The sequence below is a fragment of the Pseudophryne corroboree genome, chromosome 9 (genome assembly GCF_028390025.1).
Source record: "Pseudophryne corroboree isolate aPseCor3 chromosome 9, aPseCor3.hap2, whole genome shotgun sequence".
Classification (NCBI taxonomy): Eukaryota; Metazoa; Chordata; class Amphibia; order Anura; family Myobatrachidae; genus Pseudophryne; species Pseudophryne corroboree.
Window position 1 is genome coordinate 437,775,530 of NC_086452.1, and position 27,654 is coordinate 437,803,183.

Consider the following 27,654-nt stretch of genomic DNA (forward strand, 5'->3'; position numbering starts at 1 on the left):
CCACAGCTATTGCCTGAGGGTCTCTTGACCTGGCGCAATACCTGTCCAATTTTTTGTTGAGGCGAGACGCCATCATGTCTACCTTTGGTTTTTCCCAACGGTTCACAATCATGTGGAAAACTTCTGGATGAAGTCCCCACTCTCCCGGGTGAAGGTCGTGTCTGCTGAGGAAATCTGCTTCCCAGTTGTCCACTCCCGGGATGAACACTGCGGACAGTGCTATGACATGATTCTCCGCCCAGCGCAGAATCCTTGCAGCTTCTGCCATTGCACTCCTGCTTCTCGTGCCGCCTTGTCGGTTTACGTGGGCGACTGCCGTGATGTTGTCGGACTGGATCAACACCGGCTGACCCTGAAGCAGCGGTTTTGCCAGACTTAGAGCATTGTAGATCGCTCTTAGCTCCAGTATATTTATGTGAAGAGACGTCTCCAGGTTTGACCACACGCCCTGGAAGTTTCTTCCCTTTGTGACTGCTCCCCAACCTCGTAGGCTGGCATCCGTAGTCACCAGGACCCAGTCCTGTATGCCGAATCTGCGGCCCACTAACAGATGGGCAGTCTGCAGCCACCACAGGAGAGACAACCTTGTTCTCGGTGACAGTGTTATCCGCTGATGCATGTGCAGATGCGATCCGGACCATTTGTCCAGCAGATCCCACTGAAATGTCCATGCATGGAATCTGCCGAATGGAATCGCTTCGTACGAAGCCACCATCTTTCCCAGGACTCTTGTGCATTGATGTACTGACACCGTTCCTGGTTTTAGGAGGTTCCTGACAAGTTCGGATAACTCCCTTGCTTTCTCTTCCGGGAGAAATACCTTTTTCTGAACCGTGTCCAGAATCATACCCAGGAACAGCAGATGCGTTGTCGGGGTCAATTGAGATTTTGGAAGATTTAGAATCCACCCGTGTTGCTGAAGCACTACTTGTGTTAGCGTCACACCGACTTCCAGCTGTTCTCTGGACTTTGCCCTTATCAGGAGATCGTCCAAGTAAGGGATAATTAATACGCCTTTTCTTCGTAGAAGAACCATCATTTCGGTCATTACCTTGGTAAAGACCCGAGGGGCCGTGGACAAACCAAACGGCAGCGTTTGAAACTGATAATGACAGTCTTGTATCACGAACCTGAGATACCCTTGGTGTGAGGGGTAAATCGGGACATGTAGATAAGCATCTTTTATGTCCAAGGACACCATGAAGTCTCCTTCTTCCAGATTCGCTATCACTGCCCTGAGTGACTCCATCTTGAACTTGAATTTCTGTATGTACAGGTTCAAGGATTTCAGATTTAGAATAGGCCTTACCGAACCGTCCGGTTTCGGTACCACAAATAGAGTGGAATAATACCCCTTTCCCTGTTGTAGGAGGGGTACCTTGACTATCACCTGCTGAGAATACAGCTTGTGAATGGCTTCCAAAACAGACGTCCTTTCTGAGGGAGACGTTGGTAAAGCAGACTTTAGGAACCGGCGAGGGGGAAACCTTTCGAACTCCAGCATGTAACCCTGAGATATTATCTGCAGGACCCACGGGTCCACTTGTGAGTGAGCCCATTGATTGCTGAAAATCTTGAGTCGACCCCCCACCGTTCCTGGGTCCGCTTGTAAAGCCCCAGCGTCATGCTGATGGCTTTGTAGAAGCCGGGGCGGGCTTCTGTTCCTGGGCAGGGGCTGCGTGCTGCCCTTTCTTACCCTTTCCTCTGCCTCTCGGCAGATAAGACTGTTCTTTTGGTCGCTTTTTATAGGAGCGAAAGGACTGCGGCTGAAAAGACGGTGTCTTTTTCTGTTGTGAAGGGGTCTGAGGTAAAAAGGTGGATTTGCCGGCAGTTGCCGTGGTCACCAGGTCCGAAAGACCGACCCCAAACAATTCCTCTCCTTTATATGGCAATACTTCCATATGCCTCTTGGAATCCGCATCACCTGACCACTGTCGCGTCCATAAACTTCTTCTGGCAGATATGGACATCGCGCTTACTCTTGATGCTAGAGTACAAACATCCCTCTGAGCATCTCGCATATAAAGAAAAGCATCCTTTAATTGCTCTAGAGTCAATAAAATACTGTCCCTATCCAGGGTCTCAATATTTTCAGTCAGAGAATCCAACCACACTACCCCAGCACTGCACATCCAGGCTGAGGCTATTGCCGGTCGCAGTATAACACCAGTATGTGTGTATATACTCTTCAGTGTAGTTTCCAGCCTCCTATCTGCTGGATCCTTGAGGGCGGCCGTATCAGGAGACGGCAACGCCACTTGCTTTGATAAACGTGTGAGCGCCTTATCCACCTTAGGGGGTGTTTCCCAGCGCGCCCTAACCTCTGGTGGGAAAGGGTATAATGCCAACAACTTCTTTGAAATTAGCAATTTTCTATCGGGGGTAACCCACGCTTCATCACACACATCATTCAATTCCTCTGATTCTGGGAAAAATACAGGTAGTTTTTTCACCCCCCACATAATACCCCTTTTTGAGGTACCAGCAGTATCAGAGATCTGTAACGCCTCCTTCATTGCCGTGATCATATAACGTGTGGCCCTATTGGAAAATACGTTTGTTTCTTCACCGTCGACACTAGATTCATCTGTGTCGGTACCCGTGTCGACTGACTGAGGTAAAGGACGTTTTACAGCCCCTGACGGTGTCTGAGACGCCTGAACCGGTACTAACTGGTTTGCCGGGCGTCTTATTTCGTCAACTGACTTTTGCAGTGTGCTGACATTATCACGTAATTCCATAACTAAAGCCATCCATTCCGGTGTCGACTCCCTAGGGGGTGACATTACCATCATCGGCAATTGCTCTGCCTCCACACCAACATCGTCCTCATACATGTCGACACACACGTACCGACACACAGCAGCCACACAGGGAATGCTCTAATCGAAGACAGGACCCCTTAGCCCTTTGGGGAGACAGAGGGAGAGTTTGCCAGCACACACCAAAAGCGCTATAAATGTATAAAAACAACCCTAGAAGGTGTTGTTTACTATATATGCGCTCTTAATATATAAATATCGCCAATTTATGCCCCCCTTCTCTTTGTTACCCTGTTTCTGTAGTGCAGTGCAGGGGAGAGTCCTGGGAGCCTTCCTCACCAGCGGAGCTGAGCAGGAAAATGGCGCTGAGTGCTGAGGAGAATAAGCTCCGCCCCTTTTTCGGCGGGATTTTTCTCCCGGTTTTTAAGAAACTGGCCTGGGTCAAAATACATACATATAGCCTTAATGGGTATATGTGATGTATTTCTTTTGCCACTAAAGGTAATTATATTGCTGCCCAGGGCGCCCCCAGCAGCGCCCTGCACCCTCCGTGACTGAGTCAGTGAGCCGTGTGACAACAATGGCGCACAGCTGCAGTGCTGTGCGCTACCTTCATGAAGACTGTGGAGTCTTCTGCCGCCTGTTTTCCGGACCTCCGTTCTGCCGTCTCTTCAGCGTCTGTAAGGGGGATCGGCGGCGCGGCTCCGGGACGAACCCCAGGCTGACCTGTGTTCCGACTCCCTCTGGAGCTAAGTGTCCAGTAGCCTAAGACTCCAATCCATCCTGCACGCAGGTGAGTTGGAAATCTCTCCCCTAAGTCCCTCGATGCAGTGATCCTGTTGCCAGCAGGAATCACTGAGATTGAAACCTAAAAAAAAACTTTTCTAAACAGCTCTTTAAGAGAGCCACCTAGATTGCACCCTCTCGGACGGGCACAAAAACCTAACTGAGGCTTGGAGGAGGGTCATAGGGGGAGGAGCCAGTACGCACCATGTGACCTAAAAGCTTTTTTAGATGTGCCCTGTCTCCTGCGGAGCCCGCTATTCCCCATGGTCCTGACGGAGTCCCCAGCATCCACTAGGACGTTAGAGAAATAATATATGATGTCTGCGCTGAATATATACAGGTCGAGTCTCCCTTATCCAAAATGCTTGGGACCAGAACTATTTTGGATATCGGATTTTTCTGTATTTTGGAATAATTGCATACCATAATGATATATCATGGTGATGGGACCTAAATCTAAGCACAGAATGCATTTATGTTGTTACATATACACACAGCCTGAAGGTCATTTAAGCCAATATTTTTTATAACTTTGTTTAATGTACAAAGTGTGTCTACATTCACACAATTCATTTATGTTTCATATACACCTTACACACAGCCTGAAGGTCATTTAATACAATATTTTTAATAACTTTGTGTATTAAACAAAGTTTGTGTACATTGAGTCATCAAAAAACAAAAGGTTTCACTATCTCACTCAAAAAAGTCTGTATTTCGGAATATTCCGTATTTCGGAATATTTGGATATGGAATACTCAACCTGTACATATATATAGCATCAATTGCTTGTGCCCCCCCCCCATTTTGCTCCCTTTTTACTTGTAAGGAGAGTGGAGGTCCGGGCCAGCGTCTCCGCATGCACTGTGGAGAAGAGAAAATGGCGCTGTGCGCCTAAGCCCCGCACCTTCCCGGCTCGCTATAGTCCCGCTAAAATTAAAACTATTATACTGGCGGGGGTACATACACAGTGCTCAGGCACCTCTAATATGTATATTGCCAGTGTAAAACAAAGCGCGACCGCTGCGCTGTACCTCTGTTAGTGAAGTCTTCTGCCGTCTGTTCTTCTAATACTCACCCGGCTTCATTCTTCTGTGAGGGGGGTGACGGCGCGGCTCCGGGAACAAGCAGCTAGGCGCACCAAGTGATCGAACCCTCTGGAGCTAATGGTGTCCAGTAGCCTAAGAAGCAGAGCCCTTAACTCAGAAGAAGTAGGTCTGACTTCTCTCCCCTCAGTCGCACGAAGCAGAGAGCCCGTAGCCAGCAAGTCTCCCTGAAAATAAATAAAGCCTAACAAAGTCTTTCCAGAGAAACTCAGTAGAGCTCCCCTAGTGTGTGTCCAGTATCTCCTGGCACAGAATCTAACTGAGGTCTGGAGGAGGGGCATAGAGGGAGGAGCCAGTTCACACCCAGTAAAAGTCTTATAGTGTGCCCATGTCTCCTGCGGATCCCGTCTATAGCCCATGGTCCTTTTGGAGTCCCCAGCATCCTCTGAGACGTAAGAGAAATGTGGGTTGCATGCGACCTCCCGGCAATAGGGTCTGTCCCATTGCCTCATATACTCCGGCCCGCAGAGTACTAACAATGCAGCACAAAGAGCTACTAAGGATCGGTACTGCCTTGGAACACCTTTACTACATGTTAGCTACTTGCTCCCTGCTCGTTCCTTCCTTATAGCAAGTTGTAAGGGGAGTTCCAAGCTACAAAGTTCTGATTTATAGGACAGGTGGCTGAACACTGGGCTGCCTACTGGAGTACACCATCACACCTCCCAGTGCCCTGTGAGCAGGGGTGGGGACTCTGTCACTCATGCAGATGATGCATGCGTCAGCCACACTGGGAAAGACTGTGGGCTGCCCCCAGCATGACAAGACAGGAGCTTTCCGCACGGTCCCACCCAATTGTGCGCACAGGGGGTGTGGCCTTGCACATAATGAGACGTCCGTTACATAAAAGCGCATGTGAAATAATTGCACAGAAGCTCCGGGCTCAGTCAGGTAACAGTTTATTGGCAATTTGCTTCTCAGCTTCAAAGCTTCCATACACATTGTGAAATATTGCACATATAGTATACATTACACATGCATCTTCCCCTCTGCCGCCAGTCACCCAGTGAGCTGTGCCGCACTTCTAGCTAGAACACAAATGCTCTTACATACAACGCACCCAATTGTGTCACACCGCATAACACTCTACCAGTACAGGCAATTATTCAAGTTACACTGGAGTACATTATATGCAGCATAGTATATAGTCAAATTGTAAACAAAACTCTTGATGGTATCCCAAAAGATGTGACCACGAGCCAAATTTAACAGGTCACTCTGTGCAGGTTCATTTATTAGCAAATCATACAAGTCTGCAGTAACCTATAGCAACCCAGCAGTCACTATACAATTACTGAAGACGGTCCGATGAATGGAAACCTATGGGTAACAGTACATCAGCACCATATGCTCCATAGACTGATAACTTCCAGTGAAGTATGAGACCCATGTGACATAACATTGCTTACCGGAGGTAGGAAGCAATAAAGCAACTTTCCAAACGGCAAGAATAAACTGATGTTTGTATCCCATTCAATCCCCAATCTCTGTACGGTCTTGTAAAATATTTATATAAAGTTGTTACCAGGCATTAAATGTAAATTTATAGCTTGTAAGCTACAGGGTTATGGTCACAGATTCAATCCTGAGGAGCTAACAGGAATGTACGTTGCGTGCAGAGGGCTCGTAAACTAAATGGCGCAGAATGCTCGCTGCCCCGCATAAAAGCACTACAATGATAACAACCAGTCTGCTAACAACAGATGTATGTATGTATGTATGTATGTATGTATGTATTTATTCTTGCCTTCAACGTCTATACGCTCGGCCTTCACCTGGGACTAACATAGTGATTTAGATAATCACGTACATTCCATGTCCAGTCAGGCTGCCCACAAGTGCAATGGCTGACTGTAAGCAGCCCTTGTACGTATAACTAATGGGTGCAGGACCAGTTTGAAAGTCACAACTGTGGGCGATCCGATTCAGATTTGGAAGTAAAGCAAAAAACAAACAAGTAACTGTATCTGGAACAAACCATGTTGCAATTCTAGGGGAGCAAATACATTTATATTGTTTCTGTGCATGGTAAACAATGGCTTTTTCTGCATGTAGCCCACAAATGTTAGCTTTATTTTTACACTGCAATTGAGATTTCAGATTGGACACACCCCACTCAAATCTAACTCTCTATGCACATGTTACATCTGCCCAACCTGCAGTGCAAAATGGTTTTGCACAGGTACTTTTTATTTTTTTTGCTTTACTTCCAAATCAGAATCATACTCTAAATATAAAATCCAGTACGAGGAAGCATGGATTATCAGAGACAATGGAGGAAACCACGGCTACAAGAGAAGCTTATTTTTTTTTTTAATGCATTCAGCTTTACATCAGCTACGAAGCAGCTCTTAAATAATGTGCACATGCGCATAAATAATACAGAAATATAACTCTTTACTCTATCGCAGAGTCTAAATAATATAGCCTTTACATAATAAACTTAAATATATTTCTCCAAGAAGTAAACAGAGAATCACCAAGTGAAACTATGTAATGTGTCAACACAATCAACCAAAATCCATTCACTGATAATAAAGAATGACCTACTAGCAATACTGACGGAAACATGAGACCGGAGGGGGAATGACAATTTTGGTGAAAGTTTGCACTAAACCACAACAAGCAACTGACAAACAGCTTTCATTTGAGAGACCAGGCCAGACAATGAAAGCAAAGGTATAATTGGGTGGTGCCGAGTACAGTGTTTGTATCAACAATAAATATTATTTTAACAAGGAGAAACTATTTGGGCTCCGCGCCGCCTAAATGGCGGCCAAACGCCGCCGGCCCACCCGCTCCCACCTCCACCTGTCAATCAGGCAAAGGGGATCGCTGGGCTGAGATGGCCATCGGCTGCCTGGCATGCGCCGCAGTTCAGACCTGATCGGCTGCTGTGCGAAAACGCACAACAGCGATCAGGTCTGAATTAGGCCCAATTGACGCTACCGGCCACAAGGTGCTGTTCCAGTAGGGCACATTGCACCATCGCAACTGAATTAACCCATAACAGTACTCAGATCACCCTAGAGAACAGACAAGAGCGAGTCTATAAATAGACGCTGTAAATAAACAGCGCCAAGACCTGATGAAAATACCAGTCACATAAATTCCTCTCCCTCCTATTAAACACCTAGGGGCAGACTTACTAAAATGTCTAGAGAGAGAGAGAAAGTGGAGGTTTTAACCCCAGCAACCAATCAGATTCTAGCAACCATTTTAGTAGTAACATGCCACAAAATGATAGCAAGAATCTGATTGGATGCTATGGGCGACACCTCCACTTTCCCTCTTTAGTAGTACACAATATCCTCAAACAATAATATCAGGGTAGGAGGAGTGTAACATGAAAATGCAGACATATTATCTGATGTAGTGCAAAAGGAAAACTGGAGACAAAAGCGAAGCTAAATCCTTGGTTTATAAAGTACACAGAATTTTGCATAGACGCCCTCTAACTACTCAGCCGCATGTTTCCATTAATGACAAGCGTGCAAATAATGCGGGGAAAAAAATATTACTTAAATATAAACTATTAAAGTATAATTAATAACAAGAATATGGTTAAATAGCATAAACATCATATAACTGCTCGAGTTATAATTATACAGTGGTATTAAAATGTAATCTATTATTTTCCCCAAGAGATAACCAAAAGGAGAGGACACCTTACAGCAACTCCAACCCCTTGTTATCAGCCGGGACTGGAAGCCATTAAATCGGGGAGGCGAATCTTCCCTATCGTCCACGCACACCATCTCTGTTGGGATCTAATGACCACATCAATAAAAACACAGCACAATCCCGAACATAAGTATTGGAAAGGGGGGCGGGTTCAGCACTAGGGAGTGGGGACAGTTAGGGTTAGGCTGCAGGAGCGTTAGGGTTAGCCTACTTACCAAAATGTGTAGGGATTATGACCGTCGGAATACTGCCGTCGGTATACTGACCGTCGGCACCCTGACTGTTGGGATCCTGTACCCAACTCATCTCTGTAGGCTAGCTCAGTCACTATAACTGGCTGTCGACAAACTTCCTAAGACATTGCATAGACAGGTGTGCGTGATTGGCTAGTCATCCCCTGCAGCTTATACAGCTCGGCAGAATGTGCTTAGCGGACGCAGTCAGACAGTTGTCCTGCTTCCATGGCCTGTTGAGTTTTTGTAATTATGTGAATGGTGAATCTGTTTCCCCATAGGGATTAATGATTACTATATCAAGTGCTGGGTATGCTTCATTCCCGCTGCTCTGCACAGAATGAACGCAAAATCTAAATCAAAGACATCCATAGCCAACATATAGGTTATAAAGCCAATAATATATATAGAAACTGAAAACAGCTGATACCCCAGTGACTTCGGAGGATTGTTGAACACAGGGATAGTTTGTCCTGACATATCTGGTCTACGCATCCCACAGGGACACAAGAGCAACAACACTGCATTCCTTTACAATACTTTGGATGTAAAGACCTCAATGAATGAGGCGGTGGTTCCCCCATATTGTTAAGATCACCCATAAAAGTACACATCAGTGGGTCAGACTGTGATATGGGGGAAATATCAGTATACACAATGCACAATCCCCCCCCCCCCAACACTGCAGTGTTGTTATGTCACACAGTGAGGGAAGAAGTCTGACCAGGTATTTGTGGAAGAATAAATGGCTGTGATTAATTCCCACCGGTAGACACAACTGAAAATAAACGATCAACCTCAACTGGTATATGGTGAAGGAGATAGGGGGTTAGTTTGGGGGATGGGGGGAGACGGGTGTAAAAGAGATCAACTCATTCCTTTACTCTATTAATAAAGTCCCCTATTTTGGCGAAGTTTTCCTCCTGCTGTTCAAGAGCATCCAGGACAATGCCCATAGGCGTCCTCTTCAGTCCGATCCCCTCCATCTTGTTCTCCATTTTGTTCTTTATGTTACGGAGCCTCAGAGATGCATGGATAAACATCACTACATAGGGGTAGAAAAACACATTGTAGAGACATCAGTATAGTGCCTGAATAAAATTACTTTATATATAATAAATCTTATGCAGGTACAATTATTTGCGTAATAAATGTTCTTTAAAAAAAAAAAGGATAAACACTGACATGAGATATTCTGTACTCGGGACGGGACTAAACTGACAGATAGATCTGACTGAAACATGGCTGATCCCACCAGTGCCTCAGTTAATAGTGGTGCCAATTACTGCTGTCGTTTATGGGCCACAAATAAACAAATTTCACTCAAGGTGCGACAGAATTTTCCTCCAGTATCCAAATAACATATTAAGAGTTTTGTGGCAAACTTTCTTTATATCAGTCTATTTGGCCTCCTGAATCATAGTAGGCAGCTTTACTGAAGCGTGATAATCTTTCAATGCAACAGCACAGCCTAGAGGTAAGAGGTGGGTATCGCACCAGTGGCAGGAACAAAGGTCACAGTATTTTACCAGATGCTCACTAGAGTTAATAATACCCCTTTCACACCACACAAATAACCTGGTAAATTGCCAGGTAGATGAGGTGTGATAGGGTTAAGTCCTGAATTCCTGGGTCACCTGACCCGGTATTTCAACCCGGGAAAAAAGCAGGGTTATTCCCAAATCAGGTGCGGTGTTAACGGGTTACCCGGGTCAATGCGATCCGGTACCCGTTCACAGTATGGAGGAGGCGGCGTGGAGATTATCTCATCTCCAAAGACCGCCTCCGCACCTGATGACGCCGGCGCAGCCTCCGCTCCCGCCCCCGATGGCAACCCAACCCGGCATATTGCCAGTCTGAAAGGGGTCTCATGGCGGGTGGCACCCGGGAAGGACTAGTGTACAATTCCTGGGTGTGACCCGTGATTGTGATGTGAAAGCAGTATAAAGGTGGGGTGGTGATGGGCGTTTAAGCTAATTACTAAAACTATGGCATATTTTAAACGTGTACTACTACGTCCCTGCAGTTTTTGTATATAGACTTGATTTATTAAGCTTATTAAAATCTGATTATTCTGCTGACGGGTTGGTATTGAGTCCTCACCTTCCATCTAAATATAGTTTGGATTTTTGCCTACAGACTACTCGGCAATACAGAGATCTATTATTCAAGATACGTAGGATTTGAGTTTTCTGGTTAAGGCGTGTTTCCGCTATTTACAGCATCACTTAATTATTCAAAATGTAATTAAAAATTGACCCATTGATGTCCCCACACTGCCCGTCACTCCCCTGATTACACGGTTTAGCAGTGCTCCTCACAGTAACTGCAGGAGAAGTCGCTCGCTGATCATGTCTTTGTAGTCACCGAATCGCAGTAATTATTCACTTTTTCCCTTTATGGTTTTCTGAACTTTGTGCAAATAAAGAACTAGACAGAGATCCAGAGGTTTCATAGTCCAGGTAACTTGCTTTCCCTTGTACCAGTGCAAAGAACCCCCATGTAATGTTGGCTATACATCTGCACCGCGATTTCCCCATCTCCTGACATCACTGAGCTGCAATCTGTCAGGAATTTAACATGTTAGAAAAATCCCAGACTCGCTGATTCTAACCATTTTCGGATCGGAATCGGGGAATGTTGTATTTCTCCGATCCCCTCACCCTGGCAGAATAGAGAATTGGCCTGACACAGGCCCCTTAAATCATGCGATTTATAAAACTGGTATGTACTAAACAAGGCACATATTGACTTACGCAGTAGTGGGAAAGTAATCCCGAACACGAAGACCATTACGCCTCCGAAGAGAGAGATGACAAAGTAGCTGGACAACATGATGGACAGAATGAAGAGAGTGGGGTACTGCTTCTTAAATTTGCCGACAAAGTCCTTATTGTGCGACGTCCACACAAATCCCAGGAACACCAAGATGACAACGCTCCCTCCTAGTATCATGTTAAAGGGGCTTAAAAACCTGCAGGGAAAAAATTTAAAAAAAAAAAAAAAAAAAAAAGGATAAAAACAAATAAATAAATAATACATAAACAAACGGATAATAGATTTTGTCAGCTAATTTGACTTAAGAAGCCATTCTCGGGGTGTAGGCAGTATTTATCAAAAGGCATTTATCCAATTATTATGAATCTGTGAGCTGAATCATATTTTACATCATGTTTACTTTTGCTGGGCAGCCAAGCTACTGTTCTCCGTTACCAGCACTTCCATGGAGGAGATGCATCAAATCCTTGGAGACAGATAAAACTACCAATCAGCTTCTGATATTTTACAGGCTGTGCTAGAAAAATGTCAGTCACAAGCTGATTGGTTGGTACTTTCTCTCTCTCTCCTAGGTTTGAGAGACAGGCTGCTTTGCGTGGAAAAAATACCCTTCCCCCACAATCAGATTTAACTTCACATCTAGTTCTTGAATGTGTTATATATTTGTGGTGCTATTAGCAAGATACTGATTCACAAAATAGGAGTGAATTACAGCTCTGTGCGCCGATAGGATTCCCCGAAACCTACTGCGAAGCAGATTGCGATGAGAACAGTTTTACATTTCCAGCCCTGCCCTCCACCTGCTCTGCTCAGTCCCTCCACTGCAACCAGAAAGCTTTGCTGGCTTGGTTAGCAGCGTGCAGTGACTCTGAGGTGGGAGTTAATAAGCACCAAGCTATATTTAGAGCCCAAGTAGCTCCTTACCACCAGTTTGGAAAAAGTGAGTAATATCAGCCACAGGAACTAAATGCTAACAGATGTACAGGCACATCGACCAACACCCAGTATACCAAGTGAGACGGGCAAAGACGCATAAATCCCAAATACAGCATAGGAAACCGTAACTAACCTGCGTGCCGGCTTTTCCTATTCCAAATGGACAATACATTCCCTATGCTGGGATTCAAGGGTTGTTATAATACTTATTTTCTTTTTTTCATTGCAAAAAAAAAAAAACACTTGTACTCCATCAACAAGAGTACCGACCGATCTGATAATTCTTATGGAATCTCCACCAGGAATCTTTTCTAGATTTCCCTCAGATACAGTATTTAGAGTTTAATTATAAAACCCAAACTGGCCTTATACACAGAATTAAAACCATTATAGAGTCTGACCCTTAAGGTTCATATAGTGAAACTGCTCCTTTAAAGAAGACTCCATGCTGCTGCTAGGTAAATCCCTTTATGGCTCTGGAAATGACTGTATTCTTGTAGTGTTTTATCAGGTTATGATAGATTACATGGAAAGAGCTATTTGTGTACAGGGGACAACCTACTAGAGGTATTACAGCACGGATTAAGCAGGTCACCAAGGAGCACAGACAGCCCAGGTTTTGGCAATATATAGTGACTGCAACTGTGTCCAAGCCTATGAGCGACAGCCCAACTAAAACGCTACTGCGAGGCAGGATGTCTTGACGACACACGAATAGGACACATAAGCTGCAACGGTCAGTGACACGTATAAGGATGTTATTTAAAGTGCGCTGACAGGTCACAACTCCCGAAGGCAGGTGATGTCAAATTAATTATCAGAGTTTGGCTTCATATCTAGATGATGGAGCAGCTATAGGGATTACTTCCTATTATCCTGATAGTTCTCCCACAGGAACAGACTGTATATTATCTAGATTCTAGGGGAGAGATTCAAATGTTTGAAGTGTCGGTTGGGAGTATGTTTTTTCCTATCTATTAGACAGGAAAAAACAGACACCCAATTGACTTTTCAAACATTTGAATCTCCCCCTAGATTTCTAGACACAACTGTCACACTTATTGGGGGGGGGGGGGGGGGAGGACGGTACAGTTAGGGTTAGGCTGCGGGGAGGGAGAGGTTCAGGTTAGGCTGCGGGGAGGGAAAGGTTCGGGTTAGGCTGCGGAAGAGAGATTAGGGTTAGCCTGCAGGGGCTGGTGGGGAGGGTTAGGTTGCGGGTAGGAAGGCTTAGGCTGCTGAAGAGAGAGGTTAGTATTTGGCTGCAGGTAGGGAAAGTTAGGCTGCAGGGAGGAAGGGTTTGGGTTAGGGAAAGAGGGGTAGGCTGCGGGGGAGGGAGGGGTAGGCTGCGGGGGAGGAAGGGTTAAGGGTAGGCTTTTGGGGGGGGGGGGAGAAGAGGGGGTTAGAGTTATGATTACAGTTACATTGCCCCCAGTATCCATCGGGATGCCAGTGTCAGTATTCTGACCACTGGCATTCTGATTGCCGATATCCCAGGCCCAACCCAGACAGAGGTCTCAAGCCACGTATCATTGGGGTTAATCTGAGAATTTAGACCAATACCTCTGCGACAAGAGTACTAATCTAGTGTGTCTGGAACACTGTGAGCGACTTTGTAATTGGTTACAACGTGAAAAACAAGCAAATTGCAGGGAGAAAACAAAGAATCCAAGTCATACCACATGTATCACACCACATGGCACAAACGAGAACACACCCTCCCCATGCTCTGTTCAGCCTCTATAAGCATAAAAAAAGTAAAAAACACAAAATAAAATGTGCCTACAGATGGGTGCGCCAAACAACTGTGTGCGCTGGTGCTGAAGGAAAACGAGTATTTTACACACACGCTCTACCATTGGTTCCCCAGCAGCAGTCTCTTTATATAGTCACCGACAACAGGCAGGAACCGGGCGGTGCAGCGTGACAGCTATGCATGGGCTGGGAGGGGAGTCACCTGGCCACTGACATCTGCATTATCATTCAATGTCCCCCTGCACAGGGGTAGGCAACGTGCCGCACTACAGCAGCTGTGGAACTATACATCCCAGTATGCCCGGCCACAGTTTTAGCATGCCCGCACAGCAAAACTGAGGCAGGGCATGCTGAGAGATGTAGTTCCACAGCAGCTGAAGTGCCACATGTCACCTACCTCTGCCCTATGAGGCATTTATATGGACCGCACAGGATTCGCAGCAGTTTCATTGTTGCATTTAATCATATTTTATTTTCAAAGAGCATTTTACAGCTCTGGAATCTCCAAGAGGCCCCCTCTGGCTTTACAAACATATGGTGGAACTACAAATATCAGCATGACCTCCTGTCATTGCATGTGGCTGGAGAGCTGCAGGTCTCGGTCCCTTTGCTGTAATACAATATAAAAGGAGTGACCTGTCACCTTCACAACCCTCCCCCATTGCTGCATCATCCCCCCACTCACCCCACCAGGCAGACAGTGGCTGCGGCCAGGATCAGGTAGTTGGTCTGGTAGTACAGCAGGTTGCTCACTACTCTGTTGTTCCATTTGGAAATGTCTTTGAAATCCGGCCGGGAGAAGCGGTCAGTTCCCGGGAAGAAATCTCCCCAGGCCCGGAGCGGCGCCAGCTGCACGTCCATGTTCCAGATCCAGCTGCTGAGCGACTCAAACTGGGCCGCCCGCGCATGCGCACCAGCCGTCCGCAGGCGGATTACCTCATCCAACCACAGCGCACTACGCATGCGCTGAACAGGGTTCCACTAGCAGCGTCTGGAGTGTAATGAGATAGAATGAGCACCAGAGGGCGCTCTTTTACCGTGATTGGTCGCCATGTTGTGGTTGGCAAAGAGAAATGACACTAAGTAGCGTCATTTGGTAAAAAAAAGAAGTGAAAAATCGACTTGTTTAGTTGTTTTGTACCAATACTGAATTCAGTTTTTAATTGGTAGACCTTCTGTGCTGTTGGTATGGTATGGGAGTATGTTTGAGCTAAACGCTAAATTGTAGTATGCACCTAAATTACTGTCCAATTTATATGTGTGTAACACGTAGAGTGGGCAGAATTTTCCATACATGAAAAATGACCTTGCATTTGCACCACAGGACTTTCCCAGGTGCAATCTGTCACCCTTAAGCTGGATTGCACCTAACAAATGAGACCCGTCACCCACTGTTAGCAAATCCCGATGCCCTTTTTGAATCTCTTAGCCTGGGTTACATTAATATTGTTTTGGGGAGCACTCAGCACAGGAGTGTGAAAAAATGAGATTTTACACTTACCGGTAAATCTATTTCTCGTAGTCCGTAGAGGATGCTGGGACTCCGTAAGGACTATGGGGAATAGACGGGCTCCGCAGGAGGCATGGGCACTTTAAGAAAGACTTTGGACTCTGGGTGTGCACTGGCTCCTCCCTCTATGCCCTTCCTCCAGACCCCAGTTAGAGAAACTGTGCCCAGAGGAGATGGACAGTACTAGGAAAGGATTTTTGGGAATCCCAGGGCAAGATTCATACCAGCCACACCAATCACACCGCATAACTTGTGATAACTACCCAGTTAATAGTATGAACAAACAACATAGTCTCGGTCTAAACCGATGAAACTATAACATAACCCTTATGTAAGCAATAACTATATACAAGTCTTGCAGAAGAAGTCCGCACTTGGGACGGGCGCCCAGCATCCTCTACGGACTATGAGAAATAGATTTACCGGTAAGTGTAAAATCTTATTTTCTCTAACGTCCTAGAGGATGCTGGGACTCCGTAAGGACCATGGGGATTATACCAAAGCTCCCAAATGGGCGGGAGAGTGCGGATGATTCTGCAGCACCGATTGAGCAAACAGGAGGTCCTCCTCAGCCAGGGTATCAATTTTATAGAACTTTGCAAAGGTGTTTGACCCCGACCAAGTAGCTGCTCGGCACAACTGTAATGCCGAGACCCCTCGGGCAGCTGCCCAAGACGAGCCCACCTTCCTGGTGGAATGGGCCTTAACCGATTTAGGCAATGGCAATCCTGCCGTAGAATGCGCCTGCTGAATCGTGTTACAGATCCAGCGAGCAATAGTCTGCTTTGAAGCAGGCGCGCCAACTTTGTTGGCTGCATACAAAACAAACAGCGCTGCAGTTTTCCTAACCCTCGCTGTTCTGGCCACCTAAATCTTCAAAGCCCTGACCACATCAAGGGACTCGGAATCCTCCAAGTCCCGTGTAGCCACAGGCACGACAATAGGTTGATTCATATGAAAAGAAGAGACCACTTTAGGCAGAAATTGAGGACGAGTCCTCAATTCTGCCCTATCCACGTGGAAAACCAGATAGGGGCTTTTATGTGACAAAGCCGCTAATTCCGAAACACGCCTCGCAGAAGCCAAGGCCAACAACATGACCACTTTCCAATTGAGATATTTCAGCTCCACTGTTGTGAAAGGTTCAAACCAAGGTGACTTGAGGAAACTTAATACCACATTAAGATCCCACAGCGCCACCGGAGGTACAATAGGAGGCTGAATATGCAGGACCCCCTTCACGAATGTCTGTACTTCAGGAAGAGAAGCCAATTCCTTTTGAAAGAAAATGGATAATGCCGAAATTTGGACCTTTATGGACCCTAAATTTAGGCCCAAAGTCACTCCTGTTTGCAGGAAGTGAAGCAGACGACCCAAATGGAACTCCTCCGTAGGAGCAGTCCTGGCCTCACACCAAGAAACATATTTTCGCCATATACGGTGATAATGTTTCAATGTCACGTCCTTTCTAGCCTTGATCAGGGTAGGAATGACCTCCTCCGGAATACCTTTTTACGCTAGGATCCGGCGTTCAACCGCCATGCCGTCAAACGCAGCCGCGGTAAGTCTTGGAACAGACAGGGCCCCTGCTGCAGCAGGTCCTGTCTTAGAGGAAGAGGCCATGGATCTTATGTGAGCAACTCTTGCAGATCTGGATACCAAGTCCTTCGTGGCCAATCTGGAACAATGAGGATTGTTCTTACTCTTCTTAGTCTTATTATTCTCAACACCTTGGGTATGAGAGGTAGAGCTTTTTGTTGAGACGTGACGCCATCATGTCTATCTGAGGCAGTCCCCACCGACCCACGATCTGTGCGAAGACTTCTTGATGAAGTCCCCACTCTCCCGGATGCAGGTCGTGCCTGCTGAGGAAGTCCGCTTCCTAGTTGTCCACCCCTGGGATGAATACAGCTGATAGGGCGCTTACATGGCCTTCTGCCCAGCGAAGAATCCTGGTCGCTTCTGCCATGGCCGCTCTGCTCCTTGTGCCGCCTTGGCGTTTTACATGAGCCACTGCTGTGACATTGTCTGACTGAATCAGAACCGGCGTAGGGCGTTGTATATGGCCCTCAACTCCAGGACGTTGATGTGGAGACAAGTCTCTAGATTCGACCAGAGACCTTGGAAATTTCTTCCCAGTGTGACTGCTCCCCAACCTCGGAGGTTTGCGTCCGTAGTCACCAGGATCCAGTCCTGAATTCTGAACCTGCGGCCTTCTAGGAGGTGAGCACTGTGCAGCCACCACAGGAGAGATACCCTGGCTTTGGGAGACAGGGTGATCCTCTGATGCATTTGTAAATGGGACCCGGACCATTTGTCCAGTAGATCCCATTGAAAGGTCCTCGCATGGAACCTTCCGAAGCGGATGGCCTTGTACGATGCCACCATCTTCCCCAGGACACGCGTGCAGTGATGCACTGACACCTTTTTTTAGCTTTAATAGGTTCCTGACCAGGGCTATGAGCTCCTGAGCCTTTTCCATCGGAAGAAAACCCTTTTTCTGGTCTGTGTCTAGAATCAGACCCAGAAAGGTCAGGCGCGTTGTAGGGACTAGCTGGGACTTCGGTATATTGAGAATCCAGCCGTGCCCCTTCAACATCCTCACCGACAGCGACACGCTGTCCAGCAACTTCTCCCGAGATCTCACCTTTATGAGGAGATCGTCCAAGTATGGGATAATTGTGACACCCTGCTTGCGCAGGAGCACCATCATTTCCGCCATTACCTTGGTGAAAATTCTCGGGGCAACATCTGAAATTGGTAATGACAGTACTGTACTGCAAATCTCAGGAACGCCTGGTGAGGAGAGAAAATCGGAACATGAAGGTATGCATCCTTTATGTCCAGGGACACCATCCAATCCCCCCCCTCCAGGCTGGCGATGACCGCTCTGAGCGATTTTATCTTGAACTTGAACTTTTTCAAGTACAAGTTCAGGGATTTTAGATTCAAAATGGGCCTGACCGAACCGTCCGGTTTCGGGACCACACACAGGGTTGAGTAATACCCCTTTCCTTGCTGGAGAAGAGGAACTTTGACTATCACCTGTTGAAGATACAATTTTTGAATTGCAGTCAACACTAACTCCCTCTCTGACGGGGAAGCTGGCAGAGCCGATTTGAAAAACCGGCGAGGAGGCACGTCTTCGAATTCCAGCCTGTATCCCTGAGAAACAATCTCTATAGCCCAGGGATCCACCTGTGAGTGAACTCAGACCTGGCTGAAAAATCGAACACGTGCCCCCACTTGAGCTGACTCCCCCCGGGAAGCCCCAGCGTCATGCGGCGGACTTTGCAGATGTAGGGGAGGACTTCTGCTCCTGGGAACTAGCTGCATGCAGCTTTTTCCCCTTGCCTTTTCCTCTGGCAAGGAAGGATGATCCCCGTACCTTCTTGCTTTTATTGGAACGAAAGGACTGCATTTGATAATGAGGTGCCTTTTTAGTATGCTGCGGGGGAACATAAGGTAAGAAATTCGATTTACTGGCCGTAGCAGTAGAGACAAGGTCCGAGAGGCCTTCTCCAAACAACTCCTCCCCCTTGTAAGGCAACGACTCCATATGCCGCTTTGAGTCGGCATCCCCCGTCCACTGTCGGGTCCACAGGAGTCGCCTAGCAGAAATAGACATAGCATTTATTCTGGAGCTTAGTAAACAAATGTCTCTGTGAGCATCCCTCATATATAAAGCAGGATCTTTGATATGCTCTAGGGTCATTAGAATGGTATCCTTATCTAGGTTGTCAAGTTCCATAGATAAGGAATCTGTCCATGCTGCGACAGCACTACACACCCAGGCCGATGCCATAGCCAGTCTAACGATAGTACCGGAATGTGTGTTTTCGCTTAGTTCAAATAAGGATGGAAAAGTGACCTCAGGCTTTTTCCCTTTATACATGTGTACCCTCGTGTCAGGGACAGGGGGTTCCTCAGTGATACGCAAAACCTCTTTAATGGCAATAATCATGTAACGAATACCTTTTGCCACCTTTGGCTGTAATTTTGCATCCTCATAGTCGACACTAGAGTCAGTATCTGTGTCAGTGATCTGGGATATGGTGCGTTTTTGAGACCCTGAAGGTCCTGGTGCCACAGGGACAGACATGGTCTGATTACCTGACTGATCCCTAGCTTCAGCCTTGTCTAATCGTTTATGCAGTAAATTTACATTTGCATTCAAGACATTCCACATATCCACCCAGTCCGGTGTCGGCGTTGCCGACGGCGACCTGACCATCATGCACTCCCCCTCCTCCTTAGGTGAGCCTTCCTCGTCAAACATGTCGACACACACGTACCGACACACTTCACACACACAGGGAATCTCTTTTCTGAAGACAGGTTCCCCTTGAGGCCCCTTGGAGAGACAGAGAGAGAGTATGCCAGCACACACCCCAGCACTATATAACCCTGGAGCAAAACACAGATTGTTTACCCAGTAGCGCTGCTTAATGTATAAACGACAATAATGTGCCCCCCCTCTACTTTAAAACCCCCTTTCAGCCTGTGTCAAGCAGGGGAGAGTCCGGGGAGCTTCCTCTCAGCGGTGCTGTGGAGAGAAAATGGCGCTGGTGAGTGCAGAGTGAGAAGCCCCGCCCCCTCGGCGGCGGGCTTCTATCCCGCTCAAACTTACTAAAAAATGGCGGGGGCTCTTTTATATACATGTACAGTGCCCACCTGTACATGTATATAGACTTTTGCCATAGGAGAGGTGTTTTATTGCTGCCCAGGGCGCCCCCCTGCACCCTGCACCCTTACAGTGACCGGAGTGTGTAAGGTGTATGGGAGCAATGATGCACAGCTGCGGTGCTGTGCGTTACCTCAGTGAAGCACCGAAGGCTTCTGCCGCCTGAGACGTCTTCTGTCTTCGTTTCTTCTGGCTCTGTGAGGAGAACGGCGGCGCGGCTCTGGGGTGAACGCCCAGGATGAACCTGTGTTCACTCCCTCTGGAGCTAATGGTGTCCAGTAGCCGAGGAAGCAGAGCCTATCATTTAAGTAGGTCTGCTCCTCTCTCCTCAGTCCCTCGATGCAGGGAGCCTGTTGCCAGAAGTGCTCCCTGAAAAAGAGAAAAAATCCTAACAAAAATGCTTTCCAAGAAGGAAACTCAGGAGAGCTCCCTGCAGTGCACCCATTCTCCTCTGGGCACAAACTGGGGTCTGGAGGAGGGGCATAGAGGGAGGAGCCAGTGCACACCCAGAGTCCAAAGTCTTTCTTAAAGTGCCCATGCCTCCTGCGGAGCCCGTCTATTCCCCATGGTCCTTACGGAGTCCCAGCATCCACTAGGACGTTAGAGAAATTAGAGAACACTCAGGTGGACTATAATCAAGCTTGCAGGAGCCAATAGGAGTGCTGAATACAATGCTGGAATTGTGATGTTGCAAAAATCTGGGCGGCTTTATGCACTGGGCCTGATTCACGCCGCACTGTCTAGATCACTTAGAAATTAAGCAGGGATCGCTCTGTGTGTACGCCCCATAGCGATGCACGGTCCAGCGCTTCGCCATCGCCCGCCCAGATTCAAGATCTAGTTAGATCAACTAGCATGTGCATAAAAAAAATAAGATTTTACTTACTGGTAAATCTATTTCTCGTAGTCCGTAGTGGATGCTGGGGACTCCGTAAGGACCATGGGGAATAAATGGGCTCCGCAGGAGACATGGGCACTTTAAGAAAGAATTAAGATTCTGGTGTGCTCTGGCTCCTCCCTCTATGTCCCTCCTCCAGACCTCAGTTAGAGAAACTGTGCCCGGAAGAGCTGACAGTACAAGGAAAGGATTTGGGGAATCCAGGGTAAGACTCATACCAGCCACACCAATCACACTGTATAACTTGTGATAACTTTACCCAGTTAACAGTATGAACAATCACAGAGCATCAGATAAACTCTGATGCAACTATAACATAACCCTTATTTAAGCAATAACTATATACAAGCATTGCAGAAGAAGTCCGCACTTGGGACGGGCGCCCAGCATCCACTACGGACTACGAGAAATAGATTTTCCGGTAAGTAAAAATAAGATTTTAAACCTACCGGTAAATCTATTTCTCCTAGTCCGTAGAGGATGCTGGGGACTCCGTAAGGACCATGGGGTATAGACGGGCTCCGCAGGAGATAGGGCACCTAAAAAGAACTTTGACTATGGGTGTGCACTGGCTCCTCCCTCTATGCCCCTCATCCAGACCTCAGTTAGAGAACTGTGCCTAGAGGAGATGGACAATACAAGGCAGGATTTAGCAATCCAAGGGCAAGATTCATACCAGCCCACACCAATCATACCATATAACCTGGAACATACATAACCAGTTAACAGTATGAACAAACGACAGTAACGGTCCAAGACCGATGTCAACTGTAACATAACCCTTATGTAAGCAACAACTATATACAAGTCTTGCAGAGTTTCCGCACTGGGACGGGCGCCCAGCATCCTCTACGGACTACTGGAGAAATAGATTTACCGGTAGGTTTAAAATCTTATTTTCTCTTACGTCCTAGAGGATGCTGGGACTCCGTAAGGACCATGGGGTTTATACCAAAGCATCCAATCGGGCGGGAGAGTGCGTATAACTCTGCAGCACCGACTGAGCAAACGCTAGGTCCTCATCAGCCAGGGTAACAAACTTATAGAATTTAGCAAAAGTGTTTCACCCCGACCACGTCGCCGCTCGGCAAAGTTGTAAAGCCGAGACGCCTCGGGCAGCCGCCCAAGAAGAGCCCACCTTCCTAGTGGAATGGGCCTTAACCGAATTTGGTACCGGCAATCCAGCCGTAGAGTGAGCCTGTTGAATCGTATTACAGATCCAGCGTGCAATAGTCTGCTTTGAAGCATACAGGACAAACAGAGCCTCTGTTTTCCTAATTCTAGCCGTCCTGGCTACATAAATTTTTAAGGCCCTGATTACGTCCAGGGATCTGGAATCCTCCAGGTCACCAGTAGCCACAGGCACCACAATAGGTTGATTCATATGGAACAACGAAACCACTTTAGGCAAAAATTGCGGACGTGTCCTCATTTCAGCTCGATCCACATGAAAAATCAAGTAGGGGCTCTTGTGTGATAGAGCCGCCAATTCTGACACTCGCCTTGCTGATGCTAAGGCCAACAACATGACCACCTTCCAGGTAAGAAATTTCAACTCAACCTTGTTAAGCGGTTCAAACCAGTGTGATTTTAGGAACTGCAACACCACGTTCAGGTCCCATGGTGCCACTGGAGGCACAAAAGGGGGCTGGATGTGCAGAACTCCCTTTACAAACGTCTGGACTTCTGGAAGAGAAGCCAATTCCTTCTGAAAGAAAATCGAGAGGGCCAAAATCTGTACCTTAACCGAGCCTAATTTCAGGCCCATATCCACTCCTGTCTGTAGGAAGTGGAGAAGACGACCCAAATGAAAATCTTTCGTAGGTGCATTCTAGGTCTCACACCAAGACACATACTTTTGCCAGATACGGTGATAATGTTTTATCGTCACCTCCTTCCTAGCCTTTATTAAAGTAGGGATGACCTCTTCCGGAATCCCCTTTTTTGCTAGGATTTGGCGTTCAACCGCCATGCCGTCAAACGTAACCGCGGTAAGTCTTGAAATACACAGGGACCCTGCTGCAACAGGTCTTCCCTCAGGGGAATATGCCAGGGTGTTAGGGTCTCCTGCCCTGTGCTGCCACGTCGTCATGGCAACCGGGAGACAAGTGCTAGTGGAGTAACCTGAGCGCAGCTGATACTCCGGTTCGGGTCTTTTGCTGTGCAGTGGTTACAGGCTCTGTGCACGGCAGGGGATCCGGTGCTGGTTTTTGTGCTCACAGTCTGTGAGGTCTGAGTGGGGCGTGGACAGCACCTGCTATATAAGGCCTCTTCTCAGGTTAAGCAGATGCTGCTGAATCTTTGTTGGTTAGTCAGTTCCTGAAAGTTAGCCAGTACTGTGTAGCTTTGTATTTGTTGTTGCTTACTTCAAATAGGCCTGGGGATTTGGTAATACACTCTGCCAATCCAGACCTAGCAGTAAGACTGGAGTCAGTCGTTTAACTTGCTGGGGTTCTTTTGCTACTCTGTGAATTTAGCAAGTTTGCGGCTGTATTCTCAGAATTGCCTGCCTAAATCCTGTCTCACTGTGCAAGGTGTTCAGGTGTCAGTTTAGTGGCAGTAAGCTGAACCTGTGCACTGCAAGTGAGGATTAGGATTGTGGAGACTCTCCTTGTGTCTATCATTCCATCTCTGACCAAGGAGTTTACTGCCACACCCGTTGGTAACCCTTTAGGGTTTTGCTGTTGCCCTTAGCAACAGCATTTCGGGTTCTCTATGTATTAAAACACAACATCTTGCTTTTTCCATCTCAGCATTACTAATATTAGGGAGACACCCAGTTTCTTAGCCTCTGGGCTTCTCTGTTCACTTTGTTTTTATTTTGTTACCCTATCACCTTCTGTGTACGTAATGTCATATTCCCCAGTCTGTCTGTGAGTTCATTTGTTTTGCATCCCTAACAGTTCAGACACCAGTACATTCCTGCAGGCACTGGTGTGCATAACATATTCAGCAGCCTAATACTCCTGTTGAAATTTTGTGGGAATATGGAGCATACCCCTCAAAATACGTTGCAACAGGTGGTCGATCAGGTGTAGGTCCTGACTCGACAATTTAATGATTTGTCCATTAAAATGCACACCTCCCAGGCCGCTGGTGGAGCTCCCGCAGCAGCAGCACCTCTAGGGGTTAAGGAGCCAAAAGTAAATCTCCCGGATCGTTTTTCTGGAGATCGCTCGCAGTTCTTTTGTTTCAAGGAGAGCTGCAAGCTATACTTCCGGCTTAGGCCTCAGTCTTCTGGGTCAGAGATTCAGCGGGTGGGCATAGTGATTTCCTTGCTACAAGGAGACCCACAGGTCTGGGCATATGGGTTGCAGCCTGACTGTCCGTCGCTTAAAAGTGTTGATGCTTTTTTTACGGCACTGGGCATGTTGTATGATGACCCTGACAAGACGGCCTCAGCCGAGGCTCAGATTTCGATCCTTAAGCAAGGGCGAAGGCCAGTTGAGGTTTACTGTACGGAGTTTCGGAGGTTGGCCCATGATACCCAGTGGAATGACCCAGCCCTGAGACACCAGTACCGAAGAGGTCTTTCTAACCAGATAAAAGACCAACTGGTACAATATCCCTTGCCTGATAGCTTGAATCAGCTCATGCAGTTATCCATCCGGGTGGATAGACGGCTGAGAGAGCGTAGGCTTGAAAGGGAGACCGAGGTTTCCTTCTTTCCCAAGGGAACCTCAGACTCTGAGGAATTTTCCGAGGAGCCTATGCAGATTGGGGCTACCCACCTCTCCTCGTGTGAGAAGACGCGGAGGAGACAGCAGGGGTTGTGTTTGTACTGTGGGAATAAAGGTCATGTGGTAGTATCATGCCCAGAAAAGCCGGAAAACTTCAGGGCCTGAGGGTGATGGGAAATATCCTGTCAGGCCAGAAGTCAGAATTTCCCAAGAAGACTTTTATCATTCCGGTGACCTTGAAGATCCTCGGTCAAACTGTCAAGACTGAGGCCTTTGTGGACAGTGGGGCCGACGGGGTTTTTATGGACCGCCAATTCGCCCTGAAACACTCTGTTCCCTTAGTACCCTTGGCATCGGAAATTGAGATTTGTGGGTTAAACGGGGAACCATTATCCCAAGGTAAAATTACCTCTTGCACTAGCCAGATTTCTTTGTTTATTGGAGCCACACACTCTGAAAAATTGTCCTTTTATGTGACTGTCTGTACTTTTGCCCCATTGGTGTTAGGGTTACCCTGGTTAAGGGCCCACAATCCTCAATTTGACTGGGTCTCTGGGGAGATTCTTAGTTGGGGTACTGATTGTTTCAGGAGTTGCTTGAGCCTTCCAGTCAGGCTCTCGCAGCTAAGTTTGCCAGGATTGCCAGGGTGTTATGCAGATTTTGCGGACGTGTTCTCCAAAAAAGTTGCAGAGGTACTACCTCCCCATCGCCCCTATGACTGTGCCATTGATTTGTTGCCAAATGCTAAGCTTCCCAAGAGCAGGATGTACTCCCTGTCACGTCCTGAGACTCAGGCTATGGCAGAGTACATTCAGGAGAACTTGGCTAAGGGATTTATCAGACCTTCACAGTCTCCAGTTGGGTCGGGGTTCTTCTTTGTGGGTAAAAAGGACGGTTCGTTGCGACCCTGCATCGACTTCAGGGAATTGAACCGTATCACGATTAAAAACTCATACCCACTGCCTCTCATTTCGGTCTTGTTTGACCAGCTTCGTACTGCCACCATTTTTTCTAAGATTGACCTACGCGGTGCGTACAATCTAATCCGAATAAGAGAGGGGGATGAATGGAAGACTGCCTTTAATACCCACTCAGGGCATTATGAATATTTGGTGATGCCTTTTGGGCTCTGTAATGCCCCGGCAGTCTTCCAGGATTTCATGATGATGTACTCAGGGAATATTTGGATAGATTCTTAGTTGTATACTTAGATGACATCCTAATCTTCTCCCATTCCCTGGAGGAACATCGGAAGCATGTACGCTTAGTCCTCCAGAAACTCAGAGACCACCGGCTTGGGGCGAAGCTGGAGAAGTGCGAATTTGAAGTTCAGCAAATCGCATTTCTAGGATATATTATCTCCCCAGAAGGTTTCCAAATGGAGGGTTCCAAGGTACAGGCTGTTAGGCGCCGGGGTCCGCTCGTCGGTACGGCCCGGCGCCTAGCAACCAGGGACGCCGTACGCGTACAGCCGCCGGCTCCCTGGCAACGCTAGACGCCGGGCGCACTGAGCCGCACGGACCCTAGCAACGGGGACGCCACTGGCGGACCGCGTTCCCCGTTGCTGGGTCCAGTTAAAATGATTGTGCACCTGTTTCCTGGCCGTGCAGCAAGGCAGCTGCACGGCATTTATGTAATCAGCCCTGTCAGCAGCTGATTGGAGGACTCCTGTTTATATGCACTCCCAGGGCTTCTCACAGACGCCGGTAATAGCTTCCTGCATGCTGTCCTTGTTTGCTGAGAGTCTGTTTCCAGTCTTGCTGTATCCGGTCGTTCCAGTCTTCAGTAGTCCTGTACTCGGAAGTTGTCATCTTGTTCCTGGAGTCCTGACTGATCACCGTTTAACATCCAGTGGTGTTCGTGAGTCGCGGCTTTGCCGTGTGTTGCGGCTTGGCCGCTTACCATTTATTATTTGTGTTTTGGAGCATTTTGCGGAGGGTTCCGCTTCCACAGGTCCACTCTGGTATCCGGCGGTGCTGGGTAGGAGTATTGGACAAGTGGATTTTTGGTTGTCCATTTCCCTGGCGGTTTTTCCGCACATACTTCAGGTCTTTGCTAGTTAGCTTGTTGCCCCTGGCCTGTTGTCAGTTAGAGGTCCTCTTGTTATCATCCTGCCTCGGATTTCCCTTTGTCTCTCATTAAGACCGGGGGGCACCGGAGTTGGGCAGACATAATCCGCCCTTCAAACGTGGCTGCCATGGGCTCAAGAAACCATAGTCTCGCAAGGGATCTCCGATAGCACGGGTGAGACAATAGAGTTAGGGCGCCAGGGGCAACTAGTCTTTCCTGCTCCCGTTACCAGCATTCCATTCCAGCGCTCTGGTCATTGTCATAAGATCTCCTCTGGTCAGGAGTGCTGGAATCATAACATTATTACCGGCCACACCAAAACTTAAAATTAAACGGGGTTTAATTTTTTTTCTCATTCAGTTTTGTAAGAGTTTATCGGCCTCATGAATCCAACAGGTTTAGGGCCAAATCCTGGTCAGCTCTTAGTCAGCCAGATTCAAGAACTTACTCAGATGGTTCAGGATCTTTCCCTTCGGGTGAAGTCGCAGGAAGATCTTTTGCGAACTTCCCCGAAGGTAGTCCCTGAACCAAAGATGCATTTGCCTGACCGTTTTTCTGGTGATAGGAAAGAGTTTTTAATTTTAAAGAATCCTGTAAACTTTATTTTCGTTTAAGACCGATCTCCTCGGGTACGGAATCTCAGCGGGTTGGGATTAATATTTCTTTGCTCCAGGGGGATCCTCAGACCTGGGCATTTGGTTTGAAAGCAGAGGATCCGGCCTTGTTGTCAGTAGACGCCTTTTTTGGGTCTTTAGGGCTATTGTATGATGACCCT

General features: G+C 47.3%; 1 protein-coding gene across 1 annotated transcript; it reads right to left on the bottom strand.

Annotated features, from left to right (window-relative positions):
* Positions 1 to 5,537: 5,537 nt before the first annotated feature.
* On the bottom strand, positions 5,538 to 15,001 carry ARL6IP5 (ADP ribosylation factor like GTPase 6 interacting protein 5). The gene is made up of 3 exons (XM_063941065.1): positions 14,723 to 15,001; positions 11,328 to 11,545; positions 5,538 to 9,616 (listed from the first exon to the last, which is right to left on the bottom strand). Exons 1-3 carry the CDS (start codon positions 14,998 to 15,000, stop codon positions 9,444 to 9,446), a joined length of 669 nt encoding a protein of 222 aa, XP_063797135.1. The 5' UTR covers position 15,001; the 3' UTR covers positions 5,538 to 9,443.
* Between the last annotated feature and the right edge of the window lie 12,653 nt (positions 15,002 to 27,654).

Excerpts from the sequence above, each read along its gene's own strand:
- ARL6IP5 (XM_063941065.1), bottom strand. The coding sequence starts at position 15,000 with ATGCGTAGTGCGCTGTGGTTGGATGAGGTAATCCGCCTGCGGACGGCT. Across the intron at positions 11,546-14,722 it reads GCCACTGTCTGCCTGGTGGG|GTTTTTAAGCCCCTTTAACA; the intron begins GTGAGTGGGGGG and ends TTTTCCCTGCAG. Across the intron at positions 9,617-11,327 it reads GATTACTTTCCCACTACTGC|TGATGTTTATCCATGCATCT; the intron begins GTAAGTCAATAT and ends ACCCCTATGTAG.